Source organism: Macrosteles quadrilineatus, unplaced genomic scaffold (assembly GCF_028750875.1).
Source record: "Macrosteles quadrilineatus isolate MER2022 unplaced genomic scaffold, UCM_ALF_1.0 Scaffold_5__1_contigs__length_97177068, whole genome shotgun sequence".
In the NCBI taxonomy this organism is placed as follows: domain Eukaryota; kingdom Metazoa; phylum Arthropoda; class Insecta; order Hemiptera; family Cicadellidae; genus Macrosteles; species Macrosteles quadrilineatus.
The window spans coordinates 80,724,032-80,751,037 of NW_026542598.1; the positions used below are offsets into that span (position 1 = coordinate 80,724,032).

At 38.0% G+C, this 27,006-nt stretch overlaps 1 protein-coding gene across 16 annotated transcripts in view; it reads right to left on the reverse strand.

The window, feature by feature from the left end:
* Positions 1–27,006, reverse strand: part of LOC128994339 (dystonin) — a 127,680-nt gene that overhangs the window by 36,272 nt on the left and 64,402 nt on the right. For all 16 annotated transcript variants that reach the window (XM_054418809.1, XM_054418822.1, XM_054418821.1 and 13 more), the window contains 35 exons: positions 26,666–26,945; positions 26,235–26,441; positions 25,732–25,885; positions 25,342–25,476; positions 24,441–24,673; positions 23,581–23,750; positions 23,008–23,155; positions 21,941–22,246; positions 20,697–20,893; positions 20,359–20,491; positions 19,596–19,796; positions 18,401–18,686; positions 17,235–17,404; positions 16,449–16,670; positions 15,697–15,825; positions 15,317–15,550; positions 14,533–14,772; positions 13,828–13,998; positions 13,183–13,395; positions 12,552–12,665; positions 11,470–11,796; positions 10,978–11,160; positions 10,350–10,485; positions 9,887–10,059; positions 9,086–9,283; positions 8,299–8,562; positions 7,347–7,541; positions 6,590–6,830; positions 5,642–5,892; positions 4,884–5,057; positions 3,960–4,141; positions 2,653–2,929; positions 1,936–2,069; positions 1,535–1,730; positions 486–710 (listed from right to left, as the gene is read on the reverse strand). In XM_054418809.1, the coding sequence (XP_054274784.1) occupies positions 486–710; positions 1,535–1,730; positions 1,936–2,069; positions 2,653–2,929; positions 3,960–4,141; positions 4,884–5,057; positions 5,642–5,892; positions 6,590–6,830; positions 7,347–7,541; positions 8,299–8,562; positions 9,086–9,283; positions 9,887–10,059; positions 10,350–10,485; positions 10,978–11,160; positions 11,470–11,796; positions 12,552–12,665; positions 13,183–13,395; positions 13,828–13,998; positions 14,533–14,772; positions 15,317–15,550; positions 15,697–15,825; positions 16,449–16,670; positions 17,235–17,404; positions 18,401–18,686; positions 19,596–19,796; positions 20,359–20,491; positions 20,697–20,893; positions 21,941–22,246; positions 23,008–23,155; positions 23,581–23,750; positions 24,441–24,673; positions 25,342–25,476; positions 25,732–25,885; positions 26,235–26,441; positions 26,666–26,945 (7,099 nt within the window). The remainder of the gene's footprint in view (positions 1–485; positions 711–1,534; positions 1,731–1,935; positions 2,070–2,652; positions 2,930–3,959; positions 4,142–4,883; positions 5,058–5,641; positions 5,893–6,589; positions 6,831–7,346; positions 7,542–8,298; positions 8,563–9,085; positions 9,284–9,886; positions 10,060–10,349; positions 10,486–10,977; positions 11,161–11,469; positions 11,797–12,551; positions 12,666–13,182; positions 13,396–13,827; positions 13,999–14,532; positions 14,773–15,316; positions 15,551–15,696; positions 15,826–16,448; positions 16,671–17,234; positions 17,405–18,400; positions 18,687–19,595; positions 19,797–20,358; positions 20,492–20,696; positions 20,894–21,940; positions 22,247–23,007; positions 23,156–23,580; positions 23,751–24,440; positions 24,674–25,341; positions 25,477–25,731; positions 25,886–26,234; positions 26,442–26,665; positions 26,946–27,006) is intronic.

Below are 27,006 nucleotides of genomic sequence, written 5' to 3' on the forward strand. Positions count from 1 at the left end.
GTTTTCTGAAGAGGACAACAAAGGCCATATAACCGTAGGAGCTCAGTCAATAGGTTTAATGCAATATAAAATGACAATTTTTTTTAGTATTGACGTTAATTTGTTTCCCGTTATTACAGTCATTTAAAACCTCGTTTAAATAAAATAATACGATCTAATCATAAACAATAACTTGTCCTCTAGTTAACTTACATAACCAACCAGTGAAGCACAAATCAAGAAATTAACCCTAAAATAATGGAAACAAAATTTCGTCGACACTAGCACCCAGTGTCACTGTACATGAACTAGACACAAAAAATGTGCTTCAAAATTTACAATGGGATGAGAGGTTTACTCGTGTTGGTTAGTCTATGACGTTACCTACTGCTTGTACAGTAAATATTTTTAATCACTTAATATAATTATGATTCAATGTAGGTAAACCTTTTAACTGGTCTATAACCAATAACAGATGTTTGTTTACTACTTGTATTTATCCTGACCTGCAAAGCGTCATGGAATTCTGTTGCCTCCTTCAGTGCAATCTCCAGTTTGATCTTCTTGTCGTTGGCACGAGCAGTGACGTTGTCCCATCGCTGCTTGAGTGTGCGTAGATTGGTCTGTAGGTTGCCTGCTGCTCCTGGTGGTGACTTCTTGAGGTACTCCTGTCCCTGGGCCAACACTGTCTCGACCTTGGGCCGGTTCTCTTCTAGCTCGTTGTACACTTCCTGCAACGCAAAACCAAGCTAGATTATTCACAGAGCTAGTGTAGAATGTTTTTAGGAATATTTAATGTTATGTATTGTAGTAACGGTAAGAAGCTGTAGATTGTGATAGATAGGACATAATATGTGGAGAAGACAATTTGATAATCACGGAAAACCCAAATGGAAGATGACCACTGGGAAAATCAAGAAAGACGTCTAAGGTCAAAGTTCAATACGTCAATAGACTTGATATTACACCAGCAGAAAACAGGATTAAGGTATTGTTAACGATACATACTGAGGTTTAATAGTCTAAGAAGAAAAATATTTCCAGCTTTAAAAGTTATTTTGACACCTAATTTCTTGCAATATGTTTTTTGGATGGGTGTAACGACTAAAAATTCTTTTGTGTAAGCAATGATTTCTAAAAACTGTGGAACCCCACCTAAAACCTCTCAAACAAAACTTTGTGAATAATGTTTATCGTAGCTTGATGTGTTTGCTACAGAAAAAAGGAGACATCCGAGATGAGCGGAACACATAATCAGGTTGGGGAACTAAGCGGTGATTACAAAAAAAAAAAAAAAAAAAAAAAAAAAAAAACAATAACCCAGATGGAAGAAGTCTATTTGGTCACCTAAGCAAGAGCCTTGATAAAGATGAACCTAATTAAATATCACCTAAATAAGGTCACCTAAATAGATATGTAATAGTCAAACGCATTAAAACATTGAAAGCAATGAAGAAAATGAAAAGGATTCAATGAATCAGATACAAACAGTTGGGTCTGAAATGCAAGCGGATTAAGAATTAACTGGAATCTTGTAACCAAAGCTTTTACTCACCATAAACCTCTCCAGCTGTTCACTAGCAGTTTCTGGAAGTCCACCGACTGGTTTGCTGGCGGCTATCACACCGTCCACCTCTCCCAGCCAGGACAGTAGGTCTTGTATCTCCGCAGCAAACCTGTGAGCGTCCCGCAACGCTTCCTCCAGTTCAGTCTGTCTGTCCGCAGCCTTCTGCAGCAGCTCTCGCCACCGTCTGCAGCAACAAACAGCAATCGTTGACAACTTTGTCATTGGGTGTTTTACGAATTGGCTAGATGTTAAAGACTATTAACTTAAATAAAGAAAAAAAACTGGGTTTCTTCATAAAAACTTGCTTGGCTTCTACTCGTCATTACCTACAGTCACCGATTAACATTGGTTTATGAATGTGTTTGAAGCAGTTAGGGCGGAAGTTTTACCTGTTAAGGGTTGAAAGTTTGTCCTGTGTAGACGACGCCTCGTCGCTACCTCGCCCAGACTCTATCAGCTGACGTCCTGCATCGTTCAGTGTATCAACACTCGACTGGTGCGCTTGTATGTCGTTCACAAGCACCTGTACAAACACCAGAGAAAATTATTAATGGAAATCAATTGAAAAATATCTATAGTATTGTTGGATAAAGATAATTAGCAGTTATTTGCATATTATGAATATATAGGAGGGTTAAAAAATTTCCGCAAACCGTGACTTTCAATTTAAATCATCTCTCTCTCTGTAGATTTATTTATCTACATGCGTGCAACAATAAAATTAAAAACAACTCTAACTGTTAACATATACAAGCCAGGATGGATTACTATTAAATTTACTTCAGATAAGTTACCTGAGAAAACTAAGTCGAAGGGGTTATAGATACACAATAACAACATAGTATAGGTCAACATAATGTATGACCTTTGGACTTTTTTTTCACAAGAAAGCTAGATAAAATTCATCAATCGAAAATTCATCAACTAACCAACTTAAACTGAAGGGACAACCTAATGTACTACAGCTTCTTTTAAGTCACATAAACTATATCAGAACAAAAAACTAAATGAAAATATAAATTCTGACAGAAGTACCCTTTGTGAACGGATCCAAAATAAGCTACAGTTGATCCGTCTAAATTGAATGTCTATGCTAGTTCACCCACCTTGAGTTTGGCGAGCTCCACCTCCAGCAGCTGCGGGTCGCCAGCCACGGGACGCAGGTCTCTCTCCAAGGTGCGGTCTGTAGCCTCTATCCAGGCCATCAGCTCCTGCAAGGCGTGTTGGAACTGTCCGAGACGCAGCAGGGCATTCTCCAGCTGGCGTTGGCGCTCGACCACGCCGCGCAACAGCTCGTCCCAGCGTTGGTTCACCAAGGACAGCGGCTCCTTGAGTGCAGCCGCCTGCTCTGCTGATGTGCGCTCGGTCAACTCTTGCGCTTGCCTGCAAAAAGCCGTTACAATGAGTAATGCTATAGATTATATAGATAATAACTATCTTCTTTAGATTTATCATACTTATGTTTAAGATAATGATAGTAATGATAAGATAGTTCAGTTTGGTTTATGTAGAATTATTTTGATGTTTACAAAAGTTAAGACCTTTATTTGTTATCACCCTTAGAAATAGGACTATGACATACTATACGTCATCTGTTGAACTAGGACTTTGACAGTTAACTGAACAAACACATAAAAGCAATTCTTTATCAATGACCATAGTCTACAGGAGGGGCGAATATTAAGTTGATTGCAAGGTGAACTTATTGTGCACTATCAACTGACTGGAACTCATTTCTTAGGCAAGTTATTTATGAATAGTGTAAAATATAAATAGTTATAACTATAAACTTACCACCAAAGTTGCCTTTGTTCCCAAAGAAAAGCAAGGACAAAAATAGAATAATTATGACTCATCAATGAAATAAATTTGTAAACAACCCAGTTTTACAAAGCTACATTCTCAAAAATAAACACTATTGTTTTACTTCCACAAATGCTCAAAAAGCTTATAAAATTTAATATTGTTTTTGAACTTACACTGGGTACTGATAAGAAAATTGCAGCAGTATATACTGAAACTTTACTGTTGTGTGTGTGTTGTAGTGGTACTGAAGCTATATCGGAGTTTATATACTGAAGGAGTAAGTATAATAGAATAATGATTCCTTGCCAACGCCAAGTCATTGGCTTGAATAATTAGCTTTACAAAAATAAAGGATTTTAAAAGTAACAAACACAATTCACACCATTTTTTTCTATTTCCCCCTATGACGTCTGGGGATCCATGGATTAGTACCCACCCCAGTCCCCAATTACAAACTTCCTCAGAATTGGACCACAAGTGTAGTCTGTACACATACATACACTATTTCAAAGTCAAGATAGTGGGTGAAAGTTCTTGTGAATTTTGCAAATACTGTTTATTGATTTTCACGAATTTAAATTGTACTACGAGGTAGCAGCTGATTTACCTGTTAAGAGCCTCCACCTTGACCATGTGTGGGTCGACTTCTAGTTTGAAAGCCTTGAGTTGAGCTATCTGTCGCTTGACTGCGTCAATGTCCGATCCCAGCGGACCCAGACTGGCGAACTTGTCCTCGGCTCTTTCCAAGAACTCCAGCAGCTCCTGCAGGGTCTCGTGGAACTCCATAGCCTATAGAACACCATAGAGACGGAATCATAGAACTTTAACATTACAGAGTTTAACATGTTAGATAATAATATTTCTCTTCATTCATACGCCTACTATTCTTAAAAGAACTTTAAAGGTAAAACTTACTGAGATGAAAACAGAATGAAGAAATGTTGAAAGGTATAAAAATAGCCGAGTTTGTGAAACTGTGTGAAGATACTGACAAACTGGGATCTTATTTCATTCTCACGATAAGCAATTTTGATACTGTAGCTGCCTCATCAATATAATTTTGTCTTATTTTATGATTATTCATATTGCAAGAATACATCAAGTTGTAGCCAAAATATTTAAATGAGACTTACAATAATCACATGTTTTGCAGTAATGTAAAATGTACTATGTATTTACTATGGAGGAGATAGAATTCTTAATTGCAATGAAATTGAAACATAAACAAACTATATTCCTTAACTAAACTAAAATTTTTTAAAGCAGACTTTGTGATAAAGAGATAAAGAGGTTAATGATAAAGAGGTGTTCAATTATTATATTTTCGACTTGACTTATAGACATGCAGAAAATTAACTAGTAAAATTAATTAGATGTCTTATAATGCCAACCGATATATATTGACACTTGCGTAGGATGGTATATTTATTTCAACTGTATATTGCTTATCAAAAGAAGTCATTCGAAGAGAAGTTATGCAACCAACATTAACATAGTGAAAAAGTGTATTTCAAATAAAACTAAGTGTTACCTTTTCCATGGCGTGTATGAGGTTCTCCTCCCGTTTGGCGAACAACGCAGTGACATTGTCCCAAGCGGAGTCTAGGTCCTCGATGTGTTTCTTGACCTCTGGTTTGTCTGGTTCTCCGCAGATCTTCATGAGACTTTGACCAGTCGCACGACACTGCTCAACCTCCGGCTTGGTCTGTCAACACATGTTGCACATTAGCTTCTTGGATTATGGCTACTGAGGCGTGTAGTTAACCCAATAACTTTTTCATTTCATACTGAAGAGTGTTTGATCATTGTAACTTTTGTTGAAGAATACCTACTTTTGATGATTATTACTTTTGAATGATATCCAAGTAGTTGAAGAAGTATTAATTAGCTAAAAACTTTTCTTCCAGAAAATATTTTTCTAAATATTTCCTAAAAAAGGAACAGTTATGCTAAAAGTTGTAAATACCAAATTAATTTTTGAAGCTACATATTTTATGACTTGAGATATAATGGCCAAAACATACCTTTGAAATGTAGTAAAGTAACTGTTGTTAACTTACTACTATTGTTTCAGCGTTTATTTAGGACTCCACAATCATCAGCTATAAGAGGGCCCATTAAAGGTGTTGTCAGAATAAGTTAATCACAAACCAAGATTATAAAAAAAAGATCACTCTAGAAGTTACAGTCCTGACCACAATGTTGACGGCTGTTTCAGCAATTGTTTTACAAATTAAGTCAGAGACAACCCTAAGGGCTCAAAACCAAAAACATTAAACGCCTGCTCACCTGGTCAATCTCCGCCCTGATCTCCTGCAGCGCCTCTTGCTGTTGTTGTATCTCCTCGGGACGTACTGCAGGAGGCTCCTGCGCCTGCAGACTGTCCTGCAGATCCCGCAGAGTGGCCATCACGCTCTGCAGCTCTTCCCAGAACTTCTCTGCGATGGCCAGCGCCTCCTCCAGGCTGCGACTGCGGTCCTGCGTCGCGCGCTGCACCTCACCCCACAGACTGTTGAGCCGCTCCAGCTTACGTTTTATGTCTGATGACAAAAAAGTTATGAAAAAGTGTTATTTTTTTATTAGATTTTACAAAGCTGACACGCAAAAGGGGAGATGAGGGGAGGATAGTTGTTGCTGTGAACTGAGCAGAACTTTTTCATTAACAGTTGTCTCTGCTGATCACATGGCAAGTACAACTGACCACCTTTTTCTGCATATCTGCTCAAGAGCCATCAATATCCTTTCTCCCGACCAGAAAAAAATTATTTTGTTTAAGTAATAGATGAGTAAATAATTACGTATAATAACACAAGTCATTGCTTCCTTTATCAGTTTTTGACAAAATGTGTCATTTGTGCCTTGGATCTCTTACCTTTCTCATATACTATTGCTTCTATATTTTGTTGATAGTTGTATTAGTGTCAGTGGTTTTGATCAATGAATCAAACCATATTCACTCTACATCCCAAAAACGTGTAATTATTTGACTGTCACAAACTAAAATATTTCATTAATTTACAAGTCTCATATTAAATGATTCTATTTTTATGTTTACATCAAAGTTTCCGTCAAATCTTGATAAGTTTAACTTTCTCAACTGAGAAAGGTATCAGATTCCAGACCCCAACAAGTTTATTTTTATTTATCAAGATGGAAAATTCCGGCAAATCCCTTAAATAACACAAACTTACCAATAACATCAATTAGCTTAGAACATTAAGTCAGAAACTTTGTTACCTTTGACAGCTGGATCGGCTGCGTTAGGAGCCTTGTTGATAACATCGTTAGCCGCCCGCTTCACCGCTTGGAACGCCTCCTCTCGCTTGTCCAGGTCCTCTACCATGGCGTTGTTCTCCTCTATCTGGTCTCGTATGCGGGGAGGGTGAGCGGACACTGGCTCGGCCCCGGACACCTGGTCAGCTGTGTTGGCGAGAGCTCGCAACATGCCTTCCAGCTTGTCCGAGAACTGGCTCGACTCCTGCAAGAGCAAGCATTAGAAATTACTTTGGGTATAGTTTTTTTTTTTTTTCAGTTTGTTATGAGTGGTAATAAGACTGTTCAAGTCCTTTCTTCCAGAAGAGAAGAAATATTTCAACCAAACTGTAAACTTCATTGATTGAAAATGCTAACAGTAAACATGCGTGAATTTAAACAAAAAACATTACATTCTGTTGATTGGCAAAATTGTTATTCACAACTAGTCATGGAACCCAATGTAAGAGAAACTTGCCTGGCTCTAAAAGCCAGAAGACATTTTATTCTTTGAAAGAATTTTACATTGACCGAATTCTGGGCTTATTACATCGACACTTTGTCTTCGCTAACCGTAACAGAATTTTAATCATGTATACACCTGTGCATGATAAAATGAAAAGTATGGAAGAATTGTGACAAGACCTCTCTAGATAATCAAAAAGCATGAAAGTATTGTAACAAGCTCTATAAGGATGAAGGACTGCTGTCTGATTAGATACAGTAATAAGAAACTACGTACCTGTAGAGCCTTTTCCAGTGCCTGTTGTCTCTGCCGCAGTTCCAACCGCAGCGCTGCGTACCTGGCGTTGTCAGAGTCCAGTATCTCCTGTACCTTGGCTCCGTCCTCGTCGTTGGTCAGTCTGATCAGAGCCTCTCCAGTCTTGGTCAGCTTGTCCACCAGTGGCTTGTGTTCTGTGATGGACTGCACCAGTAGCTAAAACATCGGACACTGGTTAGACAACAAATTCTCTATTGGGGTAGTTTGACTATATTAAACTACTAAGTATGTAAAATTTAAACTTAAATCTCACTTTAGAATTTTATGTTAAGGAAATAAGAGTTTAATCAACAATTTTTACTCAGCAATAAGAACACAATTACAATAACGAGGTCTGAGGATTTGAGGTTAAGTGTGCTAGCTCGAACATATTTGTTGTGTTTAGCTTTTGCATTTCCAGGCAATGTTGAGGTTATGAACTAATCTTCTTCTAGTTCCTTTTGATCTGAATTAGAAACGTCTTGAAACTTATCCTTAATTGATCAGTTATTAAAAATATCACAGTATAATATTTCAGGCCGACTAAAAATCAAAACTCAAAAGTTTTACTTATTGGTGGGAAATGGTCTGTGAATTCCCTCCAACAACATAATACAAACCATCACCAAAAATGAACATCAAACAAAGAATATTTGTGTTAGTTCTTATAAACACTACATCAAGGTATGGGGATCGACCTAAATAGGAAGGACCGAAACCCCACTCTCTACCACTTAAACAAGTAGTAGAGAGTGGGGTTTTGGTCCTTGAGTTCTAGGTTCAAATCCCACTAATAAGCAATAGATTTTAGCTATGTGATGATGCTCGAGACTTTTAGACATTACTTGAAGTAATGTCTAAAGGTTCCAGGCTGTATCCTAGCATCCTACGATATAAAGGAAGGATTAAAAAGAAATGTTGGAAGTCAGGTTACCTCGTTCTTGTCCTGTTGCTGGGCTATGAGGTCTGGCCGCAGTGCAGGCATGGCCAACATGCTCACGTGACGTTCCATCTCGTCAAGCCAGGTGCTCAGTTCCGTGTGACTCTCTAAGAAATGCTCAGCAAGCGCCAACGCCTGCTCAAGTATCTCCAGCCGGTCTCGTGAGAGACTCGAGACTGTCTCCATGTTCTCTCTGAGGTCCTCCATTTTTTCTCTGATGGTGCTGGTGTCCTCGTGTTGAGCTGACTCTCGCAGCACCTGCGTAACACATTGTTTAGCTTATATGTTTGTATTTTTTGTAATTTGAACTATTCTGCAACTTTGAAATTAAAACCAAACAAAATTTTAGTTTTTTAAGTACATACCAAATTACAACAAATTAAACTAGTAATGAGACATCTCTATTTAACATCATTACAATAAAAAAACACTAGAAACACCAAAACGATTATTTCCACCAAAAACTAAAACAAAAACAATACTTCCTCTACTGACAAAAAAGCGGAGGGTACTCCTATAAGCCAAATAGAGCTGCAACTGGTTTATATATCCATGTTACATATACATCACGTCCAACCAGTGCTCGATTTTTAAAATTGAGGTACCGGAACTGTAACATACTTGGTGTGATTTGTACCTAATTATGCCAAAATCTTTATCTTTCTGAAAGAGAGGGAATGAAACTCTGTTCTGCCATCTACCCTCGAAAATCGAGCACTGTCTCTAACTTTTCTATGTATATGGTAGGAATACTCCAACAGCGTGAAAACTCATTACCCACCTTCTTTGCAGTAGAGATGACATCTCTGACTCGTGACTTCTGACTGCCGATGTCGTCATTGAGTGCCTTGTGCTCCTTGAGCTGCACTCGGATCACATCAGGGTCTGCGCTCGGAGGTTCCGCTTCTCTCAGTTGCGCCTCCACTTCACGGAACCAGTCCAGCAACTCATCAATGTCACCGATAACTTCCATGGAACGCTGCGGAAAAGTAACACTGGTTAGTAATTCCCAGTAGTGAGGTTTTCGTGTGTTCAATTCAAACAGATGTGTCACAGGATGTCTACTTGTTATTTGATCGTTTCCAATGTGGAACCTCGATAACAAGACCGACAATAAGAAGTCACCCTTGATAAAAATGTGTCATTTTAAAATCCCCTAGAATTTATTTTTCCCCTAATCACATGTTATTGCAAACATGTGATTGCAAAACATGTGATTGCAAACCTCTATAAGTAGTCAACCTTGATAACAAGTCATATTTAACTATCCCCATGAGAGTGTTGTTAACTAAATATTAATTTTAGCCCTGTTACAAATCCATGACTTACAATTCAAATCATTCACTGTAGTGATCAGTACACCCCGAGTTAAAAAAAAGTCTAAATACTGGCAAATTATTACTGAAGACTAAATTATTCTGAACAACATTACTAAAGAAAAAACCCTTTATTTTCAACAAGATACTTTTAAAGCAAACATACAATTTTTTGCACTTTACAAATAGCACCTTATTTACACTATGGAGGAAAGACAAATAGATAAAGGTGTAAACAATTAGCTAGATTAACAGCATATTTGCACCTGTTTCGATAGGTGTATGCGCTCAGCCTTGCGCTGTATCTGCTCAGCAATGGCATCAAACCTTCGGTTGTCTCGGGTTACTAGTCCCTCGATGGTCGAGGCGCCTTCTCCTGGAGAGATCTGACACAACTGTGGACCAATCAGGTTGATGTTCTCCAGAACTGGGCGGAACTCTGTACACAGACACATTATAATCAGATGGGAACCAAAAGCACAAAATCAGAAGTTTGTATACAAGGTGTGAACATGTAAAGGTGTAGACTAAAACATTTTTAGTCATCTTCATACGTTCCGAGAAAGTAGCAAAAAGATAAGTCAAAATACACAGAAAAGGAGTTTAGATTTACATCAGAACACGTTTGAATCTACTCTTTTTAGAGTATAAGATGGACAGAATAGTTAGTTTAGTTTAAGAAGAAATTATTCTTGGCTGCTTCTACAAGTTTGTGAGTGTAACACCAACCTTGAATGTCCTGCTCGAGTCGCTGTATGTCGTCCTCACGAGGCTCGGCCACAGACAGTTGTCCCTCGGCTCCCAACATCCAGTCAACCAGACGGTTGTGCGAGTTGTGGAACTGCTGTACTAGCGGCAACGCCTCCTACAACAACACAACAACAATGGTTAGTAAAACAAGACGTAGAACTTCTTTGAAGATAAGATGTGATTTGGCTTTCAGCTATCCTCTGGAAAAGTCCTCCACTAAACAAGCAAATTAATGTGTTGTGGAAGTACAGGGAGCATATATAACCTCATGAACTCTAATCTAATCTTGGTCTAAGCTAGCTTAACTATATATCTTTCTTTCGGGGGGAGGGGGGTTTTACTAGCCTAGTAGAAGAGGAACTCAATCATTGGCATATCCTGACAAACTCGCACAAAAACACTAAAAGCTCCATGGTCAAAAGAATGTTAGAGATCACCAATTTCAGTATAAAATGTGGTATTCTATTTTTACTAATGTTTCGTCATCTGTGATCATGCTATTTCTGAAAAGGAGTAACGAATTACTACTATGATTAGAGGGAAAGATTTATCCAAGGCTCATGAAAACCACAACATTCACACCAAAGTACACAATTGAACAACATACCTGAGCGTGTTTGAGCAGGTCATTGCAGCGAGAGGTAAGGTCGTTGTATCGTCTCTGCAGAGAGTCCAGTTTGTCCTTAAGTTGGATGGCTTCATCGTTGGAGATGTGTTTCATCAGTTCCAGACCCGAGTCCACTGTGCCGTCAACGTCTCCTTGGTGGTTGGCTACTTCTTCTGTCAAGTCCTGTACATACAGATCAGCTTATTTAGTAGAGAACTTGAATTGACTAAGAATTTGTTTACTAGATTAGTGTCCGATTGTTGATTTATCTTTTAGAAAAAAACACGTTTATCATACATCAACACTTATTGCATGTAATGTTTCAAACAGTTAGTAAGTCTTGTTAAATTTTTTTCCTAAATGACAAAAACGAGGAATTAAAAGATTTAGCAGCAGTAAGTAAATTTTTGGGTGAAAAACTTTTTGTTTAGTTTCAACTAAGTGTTAAATTAAACAGCTAATTCACACGTTTAACAAATCTCTAACACTCACCGCTAGATCCTCCATCTGGTGCAGCAGTTTATCCGTGTGTACAGCCAGCACTCTGTACTTAGCCAGTCTTTGGTCCATAGCCTCCATCCAGGCCTGCAGGTCCTGGTAGCTAAGTACCAGGTGACGCAGTCCGGCGCGCGATGCTTGTAGCAGTTGGGCCAGCTGGTCACTGTGGTCTACCAGCGTGGCGTACCGCTCGGCTGTGTCTTGCGTCTTGTCTGCTACTACGGCAGCCTCGTCTTCACCCACCAGAGCCATCAGCGCAGATGCAATCTCGGTAAGTTCGGTGAGGTCGGGCTTCTTGCGGAGGATGTCCTTGTGCAATGCCTGGGGAGGAGGTTTCAGTTAGCGAAGTGAATGTTGGTATGGTAATGGTTAAAAATACAGAGTTGGATATGTCCTCCACATATCACACTCACATATATTCATATCCTGCATTTATGTGAATATAATATCAATATATGAACATATATTCATATCCAAGGATTCTACATTCTATCCAAAAACCGTTTTTTCGTCAAGGCATTATCAAATAGCTATAAAGCCGTTGATGATTGGCAAATTCAAACTAGGATTTTTGGCGACTGCTCTACCATCTAAAAAGCTTGTTTCCCAAGTATAGAACTTAACTAACTCTGAATTTAATATTGATATTAAACGATTCCCAGCATCAATATTTATTTATATGATTTAAATACAAAATGTTTAAGACTTCAAAAATAATTTTTGAGAGTTTTCACTGTACAAATAGCTAACTGCATTTGAACGATATATCTTTGAAAAAGATTTAATCAGATGAATTATTGATAGGCATAACACAAAATACGAGGGTCTAAAATACAATAATGAGTTTAATAAAAAAGAGATGTGGATTAAAATCCTTCCAGAAGAGCCTTCCTCCTAGCATTGGCTTTTAACTACTGAAGTAGACATCCCATCTATATGAACCAGCTTTTTATTCTAAAACTGGCAATTAACTTAAAGTGAGAATAGAATGTCTCTATTTATAGTCAAAGATACTATAGCCTCTAGGTAAAGACTTAGTCCTATTGGATTTCTAGCATTTCCTACTAAAGACTCACATCATGTTCGCGTATCCTCTGTTGGATCTTCTCCTCATCTGTGGGTACCAACTCCATGTCCTTGACTTTCTTCTCAGTCTTCTCCAGCCACTCTACGATGGGCACCAGTTTGTCCTGTAAACAACCTCATGTTAAACACATGACTAACACATTGGCTAACTTACTTTTGAGCATGTTCGTTTTGTAAATATTAAGGTTTTGAATATTAATAGCACCAATAAATTCTTGAGTATTTAAATGAACTAAGTCTTTATAAGTGAATGAGTTCAGAGATTGTATTTAAATATAAGACATAGGCTGTGTGGAAAAAAATTCAGTAGGAATTGAGAGAAAAAGAATGGAATTTACTCAAACCTTCGTAATGCCTCGTAGACAATGACTATACCTAAATAACCAACTTAGCTTACAAGTCATGCCACTAATTGTGATAGAAAATGTCCACAATAATCTCTTAATCTCTTGAATAACAGATTGTATTGAAATTAACTTGTGCTACCAACTGCCTGAAACTCTACATCAGGTGATTCAATTCAATTCCTTAATCATTAACACAATAATAAACCAAGAGATTTCCCGCCAAATTGTGAAATACTCACAGCTTCACTCCCCACTAAACTTAATACACCCCCACCTGGAATTGTTTGGCCACCGCCATAGCCTGAGACAGAGCCTCGAATCTCTGTTCAGCTCCCTCCGTCAGGTTGTCAAACCGTGTCATCAGGTCCTTGAGTTGGCGCTCGATGGCCTTGCGCTCCATCGGGTCTGCGCCGGCTGCTACCTCACTGCCCATCGCGAACAGAGAAGACATCGAGTTCTGTCTGTCTAGCAGCATCTTTTTGAGGAACTGAGGGGAAAATAATGGTTTGGATTATTATTTGTTGAGTGTACAGATATCAGCTAGACCTTAGAAGAAGTTCAGGTCATAGAACACGCAGATGTGTCTTCTGTGAGTGGTTGCAAAATGGTTGCTGTAATGGCTGTTAAGTGTGGTTGATAAGCAGTGTTGCATGTTTTACATCTTCCATCTTGTAAATATGTACAGTATAAGAGTAAACATTTAAAGTAGTTTTAAGAAACGTCTTTAGTCCTACTAGTACAAAAAAGGCTTAAAGTGGTGCAAATGCGTCAAAATGTTTGGAAACTCCCAAACTACTCCTTTCACACTTTTAGAATGCTGACTAATTAACCACATATTTAGAAATTTATCAAATAAACAATTGAAAAGGCTGGAATTTAGTGAACAACTCTAGCTATCTTGTATGTAGGCAAAACATACCTTCTGTTCCTGTAGTTGTGCCTTGACCACCTTGTAGTCAGCTGATGGGGGTTTCTGATTGGCCACCATCTCCTCAGTGTCCGTCAGCCATTTGGCAAGTCCATCCAACGCCTCCTGGAACTTGCCTGAGTGCAGCAGACCTACGTCTAGCTTGCGGTCTCGCTCGTTCAGCTGTAAACACAGAGAATTGTTTAGAAATCAGCAATAATCAAATCCTAGAATTTAAAATTTCGAATCTGAAAAATAGGCCCCAAATCTCCAATCCTTGTTACACAATAAATTAAACAATCAACTTTGAAAGTCAGTTGTTATAATTATTTACTCCAGAAATCAAATTCCAAAACTTATTAACTTTCAAAACTGTCTAAGCAAGAACTGCAGTAATATTGTAAAATCATCTAACTTGTTACTAGAAGTGGATCACAGTGTCCATAGTGGTTACACTCTATTGTGACAGTATTAAGATATTCCAAAACTATAGGAAACCTCCAAAATCTTGTGTAAGACATAATAAATGTCCAAGAAAAAAAAACCCTGACGTCTAACAAATTCATTACCTTTTGTCATATATGAGAACAAATTCGCTTGAATAATTTAATTATGTGTTGGTGGCTGCACTGTCAACATGTGATGTCAGCGGCCATTGCTCAACCCTCGCTCTCAGTCTACTATGATCAGTTCAGTAAGACATTTTAGTTTACAAACCTTATCCTTGAGTGTGTTCCATTTGTCATTCACTTTCTCCAGGTCCTTCTCCAGGCCTGACGTGTTGACTCCGCCGGCCGCAGACTGTATCAGACCAGAGCCGAGGCGGTTCACCTCGTCCACTGTCTTGGCGATTGGCTCTACTACTTGTGTGCGGAACTGCGCAAACTCCTCCTGCTGCGCCTTGATCACTTCAACCTCAGAGCCCACAGACTTGAGTCTCCTCACCTCCTCTGACGCCTACAAGGATTCACATTGTCAATAAATACTTCAATTTGGCGATGGAATGTTTGGAAAATGACTTGAATTACTTACTCCTTAATACATTAATTTATGTGGAAAAATACATTACTTTGCTCATGAAATTATTGGAAAATCTCTTATCACAAGGGTTCTAGTACAGAAATGCAGTAATTTGCTGATGAAACATTTGTAAAATTACCTAATCTTAAAAATGGACCAATCTTTTTTTTACAATGAGATACAGAAACCTACCTAAGACTATTTGTTACTATTCTAGCCTTCTGTCAAGTTTTGACAGGTATTTGTTCGTTTGAAATAAAACAACTAAACAATTGTAAACTTTTGAGATAAAATTCAAGCTTAGCGATCTCATACACATTTCAAAACTAATCACTAATGAGTCAGCATCAATATTTTCCGTCTTCATTAAATAAATATGTTCATATACATAGCCTGTTAGCCTCTATATATTTAAAAAATTTTACTTCTAAACTATCCTAATTTTGATCAAGGAAAACACTCTAAATACAAAAGTACTGACCTGTTGTATATCTTCAAGCACATCAGCCTGGCGTTGCAGGAACTGCTGTAGTTTGTTGAGTACACTCTCCAGGTCTTGTTCCCTGGTGCGAGCGCGCTCGTCCAGTCGCGCCAGCTGTCTGCCAAGCGCCTCTGTCTGTTCTCGTGTCTGCGCCGCATCTGGCGTCAGTCCGTTGTCTACCAGCCTCTCTCCAGCAGATACTGCATTGGCTACCTCATCACTGGCATGAACGATCTGTGCGAAAAATTATGATTTGTACTCTTCACATCCAAGCAACAATTTTTTTATCAAAGCAAGGAATAATATTAGTTTATTTCAAGTTTTGCAGTGTTTAACTTCACAAACATTAATATATGATTGATTAGATTGCACAACTGTACCTTAGTAATGAGCTTGTTGACGTCGTCTATCTGTTGGCGCACAGTTTTTACGTCTCGGGCCGGAGGTTTCATGGCATCCAGCTCGTTCTCAAGACCAGACAAATCTTGTCCTAACGCCTTCACTTGCTCCTGCAATATACCACCACACAAATTTAATTAAATAGTGTAACATGGACACTGTTATTAATAACTCTTTAGGCCCCAATAACAGTATTTAATAGCATCATGAATAACTTTTGTAAACTTTAGACTGTTCTCCCAGATGCAATTAATTTATGATGTGAGTTAATCAGGTAGGCCTATTCCAAAATTGTTATTGCTATAAAAGATTATTATAAAAAATAACTTGGACAATATGTCTGAAATGCGTATTGCTCAACTCTTACCAATCCAGGTAAGTCTGTTATCCCTACAACGATCCTTACAATAGCTTAATAGATTAGATCCATTTCTCTTTTATTCAATCAGAATGAGAGGTTAGGAAATTGTATGGCTCAAACCTATGTTATGTTGTGATCATTTTACCTGTTATGTTTCCATCAAAATGAGTTTTATTCATTCATTCCAGTAAAACGTTACATGAATCATGTAAATATTGATTTTTGACAAGACCCTCGACTGAACTTTACAAAGCTGATGATGACCAATTACGTCAAAACTAACCTCACAATGTTAACCATTTACAGCTAATTGACGGTTTAGTAATACATCTGAAAGTAGGTACATCGTTGTGGTTCAATACAGTGACTTACGTTGAACTGTGTAAGAGCGGTGGCCGCACTCTGTAGTTGAGAGCAGCGGTCGTCCAGTCTCGCCTGGAGCTCGTCAAGTCTCTCGGCCAACCCCTCTACATCATCTTGTAGTTGAGCTCCTCCCGGCACTCCCGCATCGTTGGCCTCGGCTGCCAAGTCATTGGCTGTCTGTCGCACTGTTGCTAGCGGCTTACGCAGCCCAATCGTTTCTTCTCTCAACCCCTGAAGATAAGGTTTCAATGAACAAGGTGTCGATTAAGTATGGTAACACTGTTGGTTCAGTTAGGATTTTAATACAAGCAACAAGTCATTACATTATAAAGGTATACGGTATTAATTCTAGGTGGTGACCTGGCCTACCAATCCAATGTAAGTCTGACATTTGATAAGTAACAGAGACTAATGAATTTTTTTAGACTTGTTTTAATGAAGAGAATCATCAGTTAGGCATCCTTCAAAACTAACAGCCATCTTGGATTAGCCCGCCATAAAAGCAAATTTCAAACAGCTACTGAAAAGTAATTTACCAAAGTGTGTATCTCCATGTACTCAAGAATTATTTTTTTTAGGTAAACTGGCTAAACTTTATCATCCCCATCCAAAAAATTACTAATTAACACAATGCACATCTCAGGCTAAATTTGAAGCAGTGTAAATTCATCCATAATTGGATAAACACCTAGAAATAAAAGCGAATATAACGAGTGACCAATATTGGTTGAGACTCTAAAAACTAAAAAAACTTTATCTCATCCAATAAAATTTTGGGTCTGCTTGGTCACGAACCTTGAGCCTGTCAAGCATCTTAGGGTCCCTGGCTGCTCCACCTAGAGCATCATGTGAAGCTAGCTTGTCTTCACACCTCTGTACAGCATGGCCAAGGTCTCTCAGCTGTTCCGAGAGATCTAGCAGACGACGTGAAGTCTCCTCCAGCCACTGTGTGCGCTCCAGCAACTCTGGAACATGAGATAATCAGTTGGGTGTGATTCAACAACAAAATCCATGCAAATTTTTGCTTAGGTATACGTAAGGAAGAAGAAACCAAAACGTAACTAATTGACCTAAGAAAATAGTTCCTGGCTGTTTTACATCACAAAAACTTTTACAGCCCAATTAATTAATTTGATATCCCCCCCCCAAGCAAGAGTGTGTCTCCTTTAAGAAAAAAAATAGTAGGAAGAGGCCTTTTTTGTAGCTGCGAAAAATCTGAACTTTTTGTGTGATTTTAACTGCCTGGAACTCTCTTCTAGGGTAACTAAGTTAAGTAATTTCTTCTTCCTTAATAAAGAAAGACTAGAATTTTAAGAACCTGTAGGAATAATAAATAAAATATCACTATTTGAATAGTTATTGCTAATTGCAACAGTTTTGCATTATCACAGTGGTACAAATAATACATAGAGATTTAGGATGAAGAAACGCATAAACAACTAACTCACTTAAGAAAAAAGATACCACAAAAAATATCAGTTGATAGCACAAACACAAAAACTCGTAACACATTGAGTGATATTTTACTGCTTCGAGCGGTTTTCCTCAAAAAGGACGTAGTGGAAGTAACAAAACTGGCACCGTATGGATTGTCTAAAACGGTCTTGCCAACAGTTGTATGTGTTGGCAAGGCTTTCAATCACTAAATCACACTGCTATGTCCTTCTAACAAAGCTTCCTTGGAGAGACAAAATATCCAGTTGAATGTGTTGTAAGCTTCTGAATGTGCAAACCAAATACTAAGAATTTGTATTTATTCTTTTTTAAATGTTATATATTTTAATAAAAAATATATATAGGTAGAAAAATAATCTGTAAGGTACCCAAGTACACTTAACTTATAAGTATTGTTCCTCCATCCCAACTTATTTGGAGGACAAGTTGTCAGTTTTAGGAAGAAAAAAGGCAGATTATCTAGATAAAAATCCTTCCTATAAATATTACTGATATATATCACACACCGTTGTTGAGTTTGTCCCAACGGGCCTTGACTGCAGCCAACTCTTGCTTGACAATCTCCTTGTCAACATCGCAAGCAGACAAGAACGTTTCTCCGAGAGTCCTCAGGTTCTCAAACTCTCCGGACTTCTTCCAGACATCGTTGCGGAACGCAGACAACTCTCGGAGCTGCTTCTCTACATCGCGCCGCTTGAAACTGTCCGGCCGCAGCGAGTCCACTTTGTTCTCCGCTTGTGAGAGCCAAGGGATAAACGCCTCCAAAGCTCTGTAGTACTTGCGGCAGTGTTCCTGAACATGGACATGATATCAGTACATGTAAAAAACGTTAGGAATGAAGAAAATGTAAAACGATGTAGGGGGATGAAACAGATATAAAATGAGACAAAGAAAATAACACCTGATGTACTTATTACATTGTAAATTTAAAATCAACATAGTTTAACATTTAAAAAACATTTTATATAATTACAATTAGAGCAAATACTAACTATGTTATCAATCAATTTAACTAGAATAAAATAATCTCTTATGTATAAAATTAGAGTTTTAGGTTATCTTTTATGTGTAGGATTTAACCGTTGCTTTCAACTAAGATAAATGACTCAGATTCTCTAGTTGCTCTCAATGAAAAGTTTAGGTTTACGGTATTCCCAAAACCTCAGGACTTAATTTTTATTTGCAGGAAAAAGTGAATCCTGGGAAATAAAAGGACAGGAGAACCTTTTAAATGTAAATTTTTTTCTATCATTTAAATGAATTTGGTCACATTCTGAATTGTCTAGTAAATTAATTGAAATAGTTTACTACCTTATAGGCCATGTAAAAAATAGTATATTTATTTCATCGCTAAGGTCTCTAAAGTGACTCTTTTAAGCTCCAATTTAATGACCGAGGCGAAGGCGAGGTTAAGAAAAGAGCGTTGCAAAACAACTTTTTGACCAATATAATGAATCAAATGTACATGAATCCAACCATCGAGAAAAATCATGGTACGAAAAATGTACAGTTAACATCATCGACTCGAGCGTATTCTTATGTTTTTTTGCTCTAGGAATAAAATAACTATTATGTTCCCTGCAACGCATGTATTGAACAAACCTTTTTTCTACAGTACGGCCAAAAACAAAAACACTCATGATCAACATCTTAGGAACTTCTACACTATTAGAAAATCTTGAACACAGAGTCTGTACTAACCAAGCAGGTTTGCAGTCTGGTCTGTCGGTCTACAACGTCCTTCCTCAGTTTCTCCCAGTGTTGCTGTATCTTGTCCAGATCTCGCTGGAGGTTGCGAGTGTCGTTGCGTTGAGACCCGCTGTTGCGGCCCAACAGTTCCCGACCTTTGTTCAGCAACATGATCACCTCATGTTCCTTGTGCAGCACCTCCTTATAGATTGGCTGTGGACAAAGACAACGTTTGTAATTTGCAATTTGGTTACATTCTCTATACACCATTCTCAACTAATCGTTTGAAATTAGGTATACAGTTCCCAAATGTTATGCCAATGAGCCTAATGGCAAAAAATACTGTGTATGTTTACGGTAGTAGTTTTATTTACAAGATATGTTACTGCTGTTACTTACCAATAAAAAATCACAATCACATATTCAAGGAGTTTCATGGGTTTTAAAGGTTTTCCAACAAGTTTACTAGCCATAAAGTTCATAAAAGGGAATATACCTCTATGGGTAAAAATAAACAACACATTGTTAGTGACTACTACTGTTAGATCTGGTTCCTTCACTATCAACGACATTTACGTCTTCACATTTCCTAACAAACTTTGGGGAAGAATATGTTTTTGCATTTAAAATATATTTCAATATGTTCTATACACTACAGCATTTTTCTAGACTGGTTCTAAATGTAGGTACTTAAATTACACACTGCTTTCACAGAGTAAATATAATAGAATCTCAATAAAATCAGCTGTGTATACATATTGTTTGATTTGCCCACCTCGTGATGGTCGACTTGTTGCTGCAGCACTTCACGATCAGCTGATACCAATAATCTCTCAGACAGTGAGCCGAGCTCCTCCGACAGCCAGCCCAGCGTCTTAGCACAGGTCGCTTCAAACTGACGGCCATCTCTGTACAGACATTGACATTGCATTAGAGAACACAAATTTGTAATAATAAATTCAATAAGTTTAATGAGAGAAACTGAACAAATATTTGTGCTAGCCAATGGAAATGTATTACATTAAGGAATAAGAAATAGAGGACATAACTAACTTATTTGGAGATACATAATATTGCCCGAATATAGGCGACTAGGGATGTGAGAGAATTTACCTGAGTGAGCCCTCAATCTCCGCCTTGCGCAGATCCAGTTTCTTCTGTAGAGTGTTGTACTGTCTGTTGACGGCCTGTAGCTTCCCTTGTATCTCTGCACGAGACGCCGGGTCACTCAACACGTCACACAGTTGAGCGCCAGCTGCCTCAGCGTCTGCTAGCAGCGGTCTCACTCCTTCTAGTTGTCTCTCTAGCATCTATTGTGAAACAAATTGTAGGGTAAAGCAAACTTTTTGGTGTGAATTAGGAGTAACAGAATTTCTATGTGTAGTTAATAAAAATTATTTCCCAGGGGTGTTTTTATGATTTATTTTTAAATTACAATAACATTTATATTTTATTTAGCCTACTATTTTTATCTTACATAAAATAGTATTTAAATGTACAATAAACCATATTACAAAAGGTACTACTTGTTGTTTTAAATGAGAAACTTTATTCAATCTTTACAGTGTGATTACCCCAACATAATTTAAGGAATTGGCTAAGCTGGATTCGATAAGGGATAACTATAATTTCCTTCTAAAAATTGGTAATTCATACTTTTTACTTGATTTTCTCAAAATTACACAATAATTAACATTTACGAAAAATGATGAGATTTTAGCCTTTAACATCTTTGCATATTTTGTATAAAATGGAAGTTAATGCGTCTTTTGGCTTTTAAGTAGGCTATGAAAAAGTGATTAAATTTTAAGTTTCACCCAACTTGCTATTTGTTTCTATATGAATGCATGGAAAAAGTTATGCAAAACATTTAAATCAGTTGGTTTGAAGGGAGTCAAATTCTATAGTACTGTTCACCAAGCTAGTATAGGAATTATTAAGGAAATTGACAGGAAAGCAGGCTTACCTTTAAATAAGTCCATAGAGACACATAAAACATCACAAAATTAAAAGTAGAAATTTTTGTGGTCACTGACCACTTTTTCAACCACTGGAGATCAAAAAAAGTGATCAGTGAAAAAGTGGTCAGTGACCACGAAAATTTCTACTTTTAATTTTGTGATGTTTTATGTGTCTCTATGGACTTATTTAAAGGTAAGCCTGCTTTCCTGTCAATTTCCTTAATAATTCCTGGCAAATGCCCTATCTTTTTATAAGATAACCCTAGTATAGGAATTGAAATTTTCACTCTAGTGGTTATAAAATCGGACAATCAAAGATCAAACAATATCATTAACCCCCATCAAGAACCCATCGAGAATCAACCCCAGCATCTCCCAAACCAGAGTTTGACCTACCTGGACCTTCCTAAGTTGTTCCTCAGGCTCCCTGTCCAATGGAATGTCGTCCAGTTGGTCGGAGATGCCTTGCAGTGTGTCTCGCAGGCGTACCAACTGAGCATCAAACTCCCTGCTGGTGTCGGCGGCTGCGCCCAGGCTGGCCAACCTCTCGTCCAGTCTGCCCAACAGGTCAGCCCATTGAGCTGTCACTCGCGTCAGCTTGCCTTGGACGTCGGAACTTGGAGCTCGCGACAGCACACTCTCGCCAACTGTTGTCAGATGTGTCAGCTGTGGCTGTTGTGTTCGGAACTCCTCTCTCATCACCTGAAAGAAAATGTGAGTCTCGTAAATTCTTGTGGAAGATTTAATATCTATTTTGTATCTTTTACAATGAATGGTAATGATTTTTGACTACAATAAAATACCTTTACTGGTCTTCAATCTATTGTTAGTGAGTAGTTTTAAAACGGAACACTACTTGGGTGTATTGCTTACCTAGTGGGTGCCATCCCTGACTTTAATGTGAAAACTACAAGTACAATCTTCATTGCAATTCCAACGTTTGTGGGGTTTTGACTGCTTTACCTTAGATACTAGAGGATATTCCTGACAGAATGCAACTGGCATAAACTATAAAACAAATATTGGAGATTTATTGTTACATTTAAAAATCTTATCTTCAAAGCACATTGTGACAAATGAATAGCAGTAAAATGAACTGGTTGAAACGGACATCAAACATTTATTAGGAATAATTACTAAGAATTAACTTATAGGCATTGAGACCCAAAAAAGTCAAATCTAGATGCAAAACAAAAGTAATACTAACTCAGGTAATAAAGGTGAGTAAATTTGAAATTTAACTTTTCATGTACCATTCTCAAACAAACATTTTTAATCCGATATAATATAAAAGCTCTAATAATGTAAACAAAAATAACCCCAACACCTAACCTTTTCATTGAATAGTCAAAATTCTTCCTGACATACAATTTTGCATTGAAACGTACAATCTCTAATAATTTTGATAAAAATAATCTAAAAAAAAAAAAACTATTACTGTTGGTTTTTATTATGTCACTCACCTGAACTTGCTGCACTTGGCTCTGGACCATGCGAGAGTCGGACGAGATCGGTCCTAGGACAGTCATCATACGCTCCTTCGCAGCCAGCCAGTTGGACAAACTGTCATGAGTGTCGTGGAAGTCCTTCACATCCTCCATCAGTTGTATCCTGCACAAGTGTATCAGGAGATCAGCACATTGTTCTTATCAAACATCAATTACAGTATCAGGGGCATTAGTCATGAACAACAAATGTAACAGGTGATCAGGAATGAGTGAGTAAAGAACTTCTAGTGCATCAGGGGATCAAGATAATATACTTAATCAAACCAGTAGGCTTATCAGCGGCTTCGGTAATTAACTACTCTTGAGAGATCAGCAGAATGTTTGTTTCAAACATCACAGTATCAGAGGCATTGGTTAAGACCAATTAGCGTATCAGGGGAAGAGGGCACTGAACTTAATCAGTTGTCAATCACAGTATCACGAGCTTTGAAGTTTAAGAAGTAAAATGGAGATCAGGGAATTATAACCCCATCCGCCTATTTATAATACTACCCTCCCCCTGAGTAGTAGCCTTGAATCTGTTCTTACCTGTTCCTGCAGATGTCGTTGAGACTCTTCCAGCGTGAGGTGATGTCGGTGAGCTGGTCGTGCAGAGTGTCAGCTCCGATGGCTGAAGGTTTACGTTTGATAAGGTCGCTGACCCCACTGCGGGTGCTGTCGAGCAGCGACTGCTTCTCATACATGTCCTCCAGGATACTCTGCAATAGTGAACGAGGTGATTGTAAAATCATACTTAATCAGTCGATTAAAAAATATATTTTATTCTAATTATTTTTCTTATGTGACAAATGTCAACTAATTGAAAAAGTTCCAAATCATGGGACATGAAGTGGAAAGCAGCTAGCTTACCTAGAAAAAGATTAGCTAAGCCATAGACCATACAGAAGAGACACAGTATTTTAGAATTCAAACTACAGACCTTGGTCAAAATAAATCATGGAACAGCATTTGTTTGCTGTGATAGTAGAATAATTTGAAAACGGATTTTAGAAAAACTGGTTTTTGATTCAAATTGGTATGATAAGGTCCTTTAAATTCTGAACAAAATTAAACAAATCCCATTTATGTAAAAATTATGGTTCAAAAGTTGTAGCCTTGTTATTTTCCCTATTAAATATCATAGTTACTACCACCATTACCCATGTAAAAGGTTGTTGACAAGCTAATGGGAGAAAGTATGGGTCAGATTGATACCATTTATTTGACATGTCTATTGAAAGGTAATAAATTGTGAGTATTGAAATAATTCTAAGTTGGTGAGAAGAAGTCACAATGATTGCTGCCGAGCTGATACCCAGGGAAGGGCAGTAGTACTGGCCACTGGTTAATAAAACGCAAAATAATAAAAACTATTTTTTAATTTTTCCAACAAAATGATTTTTTTTTACCTTGAGCAGTTTGCCTGTCTTGTCCGCATCCTCCTTACTGTTCGGCACACTCTCCTTGGGCAGAGAGCGTTGAACTTTGTCCAGGAACTGCGCCAGCTGTTTGAGGTGCTCCAGCTGTTTACGCAGCTCTTCTCTCGTCACGTCCAGCTCCGACTGTCGGTCTGTCAGCTTCGTGCCGAGCATTGTGTAGCGATGGCTCATCTCTGTCAACTCCGTTTGCACTTGGCTCATCTCTGCAAGTTTTGAAACAGTTTTATCAACAATGCAATATTTAGGATGTTTATTTATTTTATTATTTTTTTTTATTGTGATCATGAAGGATTTTGTAATGAATAGGTTTAACAGTAGGCTTACCTTACTGACGAAAACATAAGGAAATGTACAAATAAACACACAAATACTTAACTTTTTTGGAGGTACTAGCTCCTTCTTCAGTGGTAGAAAAGCCATCTTTACCAAAAATGTTATGCCCATACTGTATGATATAAACACTCAATAACACATTATTACATCTTGTTAATAGTTTAAGTAAAATTAATAATCACAAAATGGAATGGATCGCTTTTCAAAAACGAATTAAGCATCTAACTCACTGACAGACATATGGTTTTAGCTCATTTCTATCGACTTTGTATTTGTTTAATACTTTATGTTCTTTTCAAATCACCACTTTTTCAACATATATACCATAACAAAACCATGAGTAATAGATTAGACTAGCTGATAAGTGATTGAGGATTGCTTCATGAGCAGGATTACCAAGAGGGTTTTTTCTTGTGCCAGGAAGGACACTCTCCCACTCACGTAAGCCTGCTACCCCAACAGCAATCCACAAAATCTACGGCGATCTATGGCAAAACTAACCTCAAACTAATGATTAATGAATCTACAATTGTCTCACCTTCTAGGTGGAATCCATCCTGAGAAGATCTGCGACTGCCAAAGCCGCTTGAGCCACCAGGAGAAACAGGACTTTGGAGTCCAAATCCGGACACCTTGGTGGGGGAAGGAGACCCGTCCTGGGACGTCCTCCTCACTGTAACAATTACTGAAGATAAAATATTGTAACAAAATGATTCCTATGGATTTCCAGAAAATACAGAACGAACAATAAGTCTTTAAAATTAGATAATCAGTTAACCTTGAAAGAGAAGATATAAAAATATTAAACTAACAAGAAGAAGTTGATTTTTCCATAAGTTCTGCCAGCTCATAATTGTATAATGCTTATTATGACAGCACTTGTTATATTGTTATACTATTCCAACCCTAGCACGTAAGTAGAACTCACTAGGACTAGCTGTAACAGACACTCGCTTGACAGGACTAACGGAACTCCTGCGTCTGGTGGGCGACTCTGGACGAGTGAGGGCGTCGTAAGCATTGCCGAGGTCCATCACCTTGTCTATGGTCATGCCGTAGTCTCGGTGTTCCTTTATGAGAGGCTGAAACACAATCGTCACTAGTTAGAAAAGTGGCTAAACTGCTCCAGGAAGGCATTATTGTCGGAAAAAAACGTGTCAAACATTTAGATGAGTACAAAATAATTTTGTAGATTTTAATTTGCTAAAATCAAATAAGGATTGAATTGGAATAAAATAGATTGTCTTGCAAGACTAGTTTAGTCTTTAGACAGCAGAAGGAACAGGATTTGCACTGGTGATACATGTATGACTTTTAAAGATTTAATATCACGGAAGAAGTAATCACACAATGTAACCAAAGAGAGTATGTCTTTTAAAAGGAAAAGTAATATTCTTGTGCACACAAAATCAATATCTGATAACAACTCACCTTAAGTTCATCGACTTGTCGCTTGATGGTGTCCATGTCCAGGGCCACAGGCTCTAGTCTCGCTACTCGTGTCTCGGTCTGAGTGAGCCAAGCCAGTACTTGGTCTCGTAGCTTCTCATAGGCTAGTAACTGCTCTGATCTGGCCTTGCCCAACCTCTGGTGGTCTTCTAGTAGAGCATTGAGCTCTCTCCATTGGCTTTCCAGACCCTGCACATACACAAGGTCAACTTGACACTTGAAGAATAGTAGGTAAATTGGTTCTCGGTAAGGACTCGGAGTAGTAATTCTGATGTGAAACTTATGTTTGTCATTTATTACTCAAGAGTTTATTTTGTCGACAATTAAGAAAAAAAATAATTTCTTACCAATATTGACTAATACTACCTTTAATTTTTATAATCATTTATAAAAAAAAATCGTATTCAACCCACCTTGACTCTGTCTCTGACGTTGCCGGTGTCCGTCACATCTTTCTTGCTGACTAAAGCACGTCCGTCGCGCAATGTAGCCTCGAGACGGTCACGGCGAGCATCTCGCTGCTTGGCAATCTCGTCTAGCCTCGCGACAGTTGTAGCCTCGCTCACCGACTCAGTAGCCTCGCTGAGCCACCTCTCTAGTTCTGCAGCTTCGCCGCTGAACGCACTCAAAGCATGGTGAATTTCTGAGAAGCTCTCTCCGAGTCGAGTACATTTGTCGTGTAGTTTTTCGTACCTAAGGGAATGATTTTAAAAATGAGAGAAATGGATAATTTAAAGGAAGGTTACATCAGTAC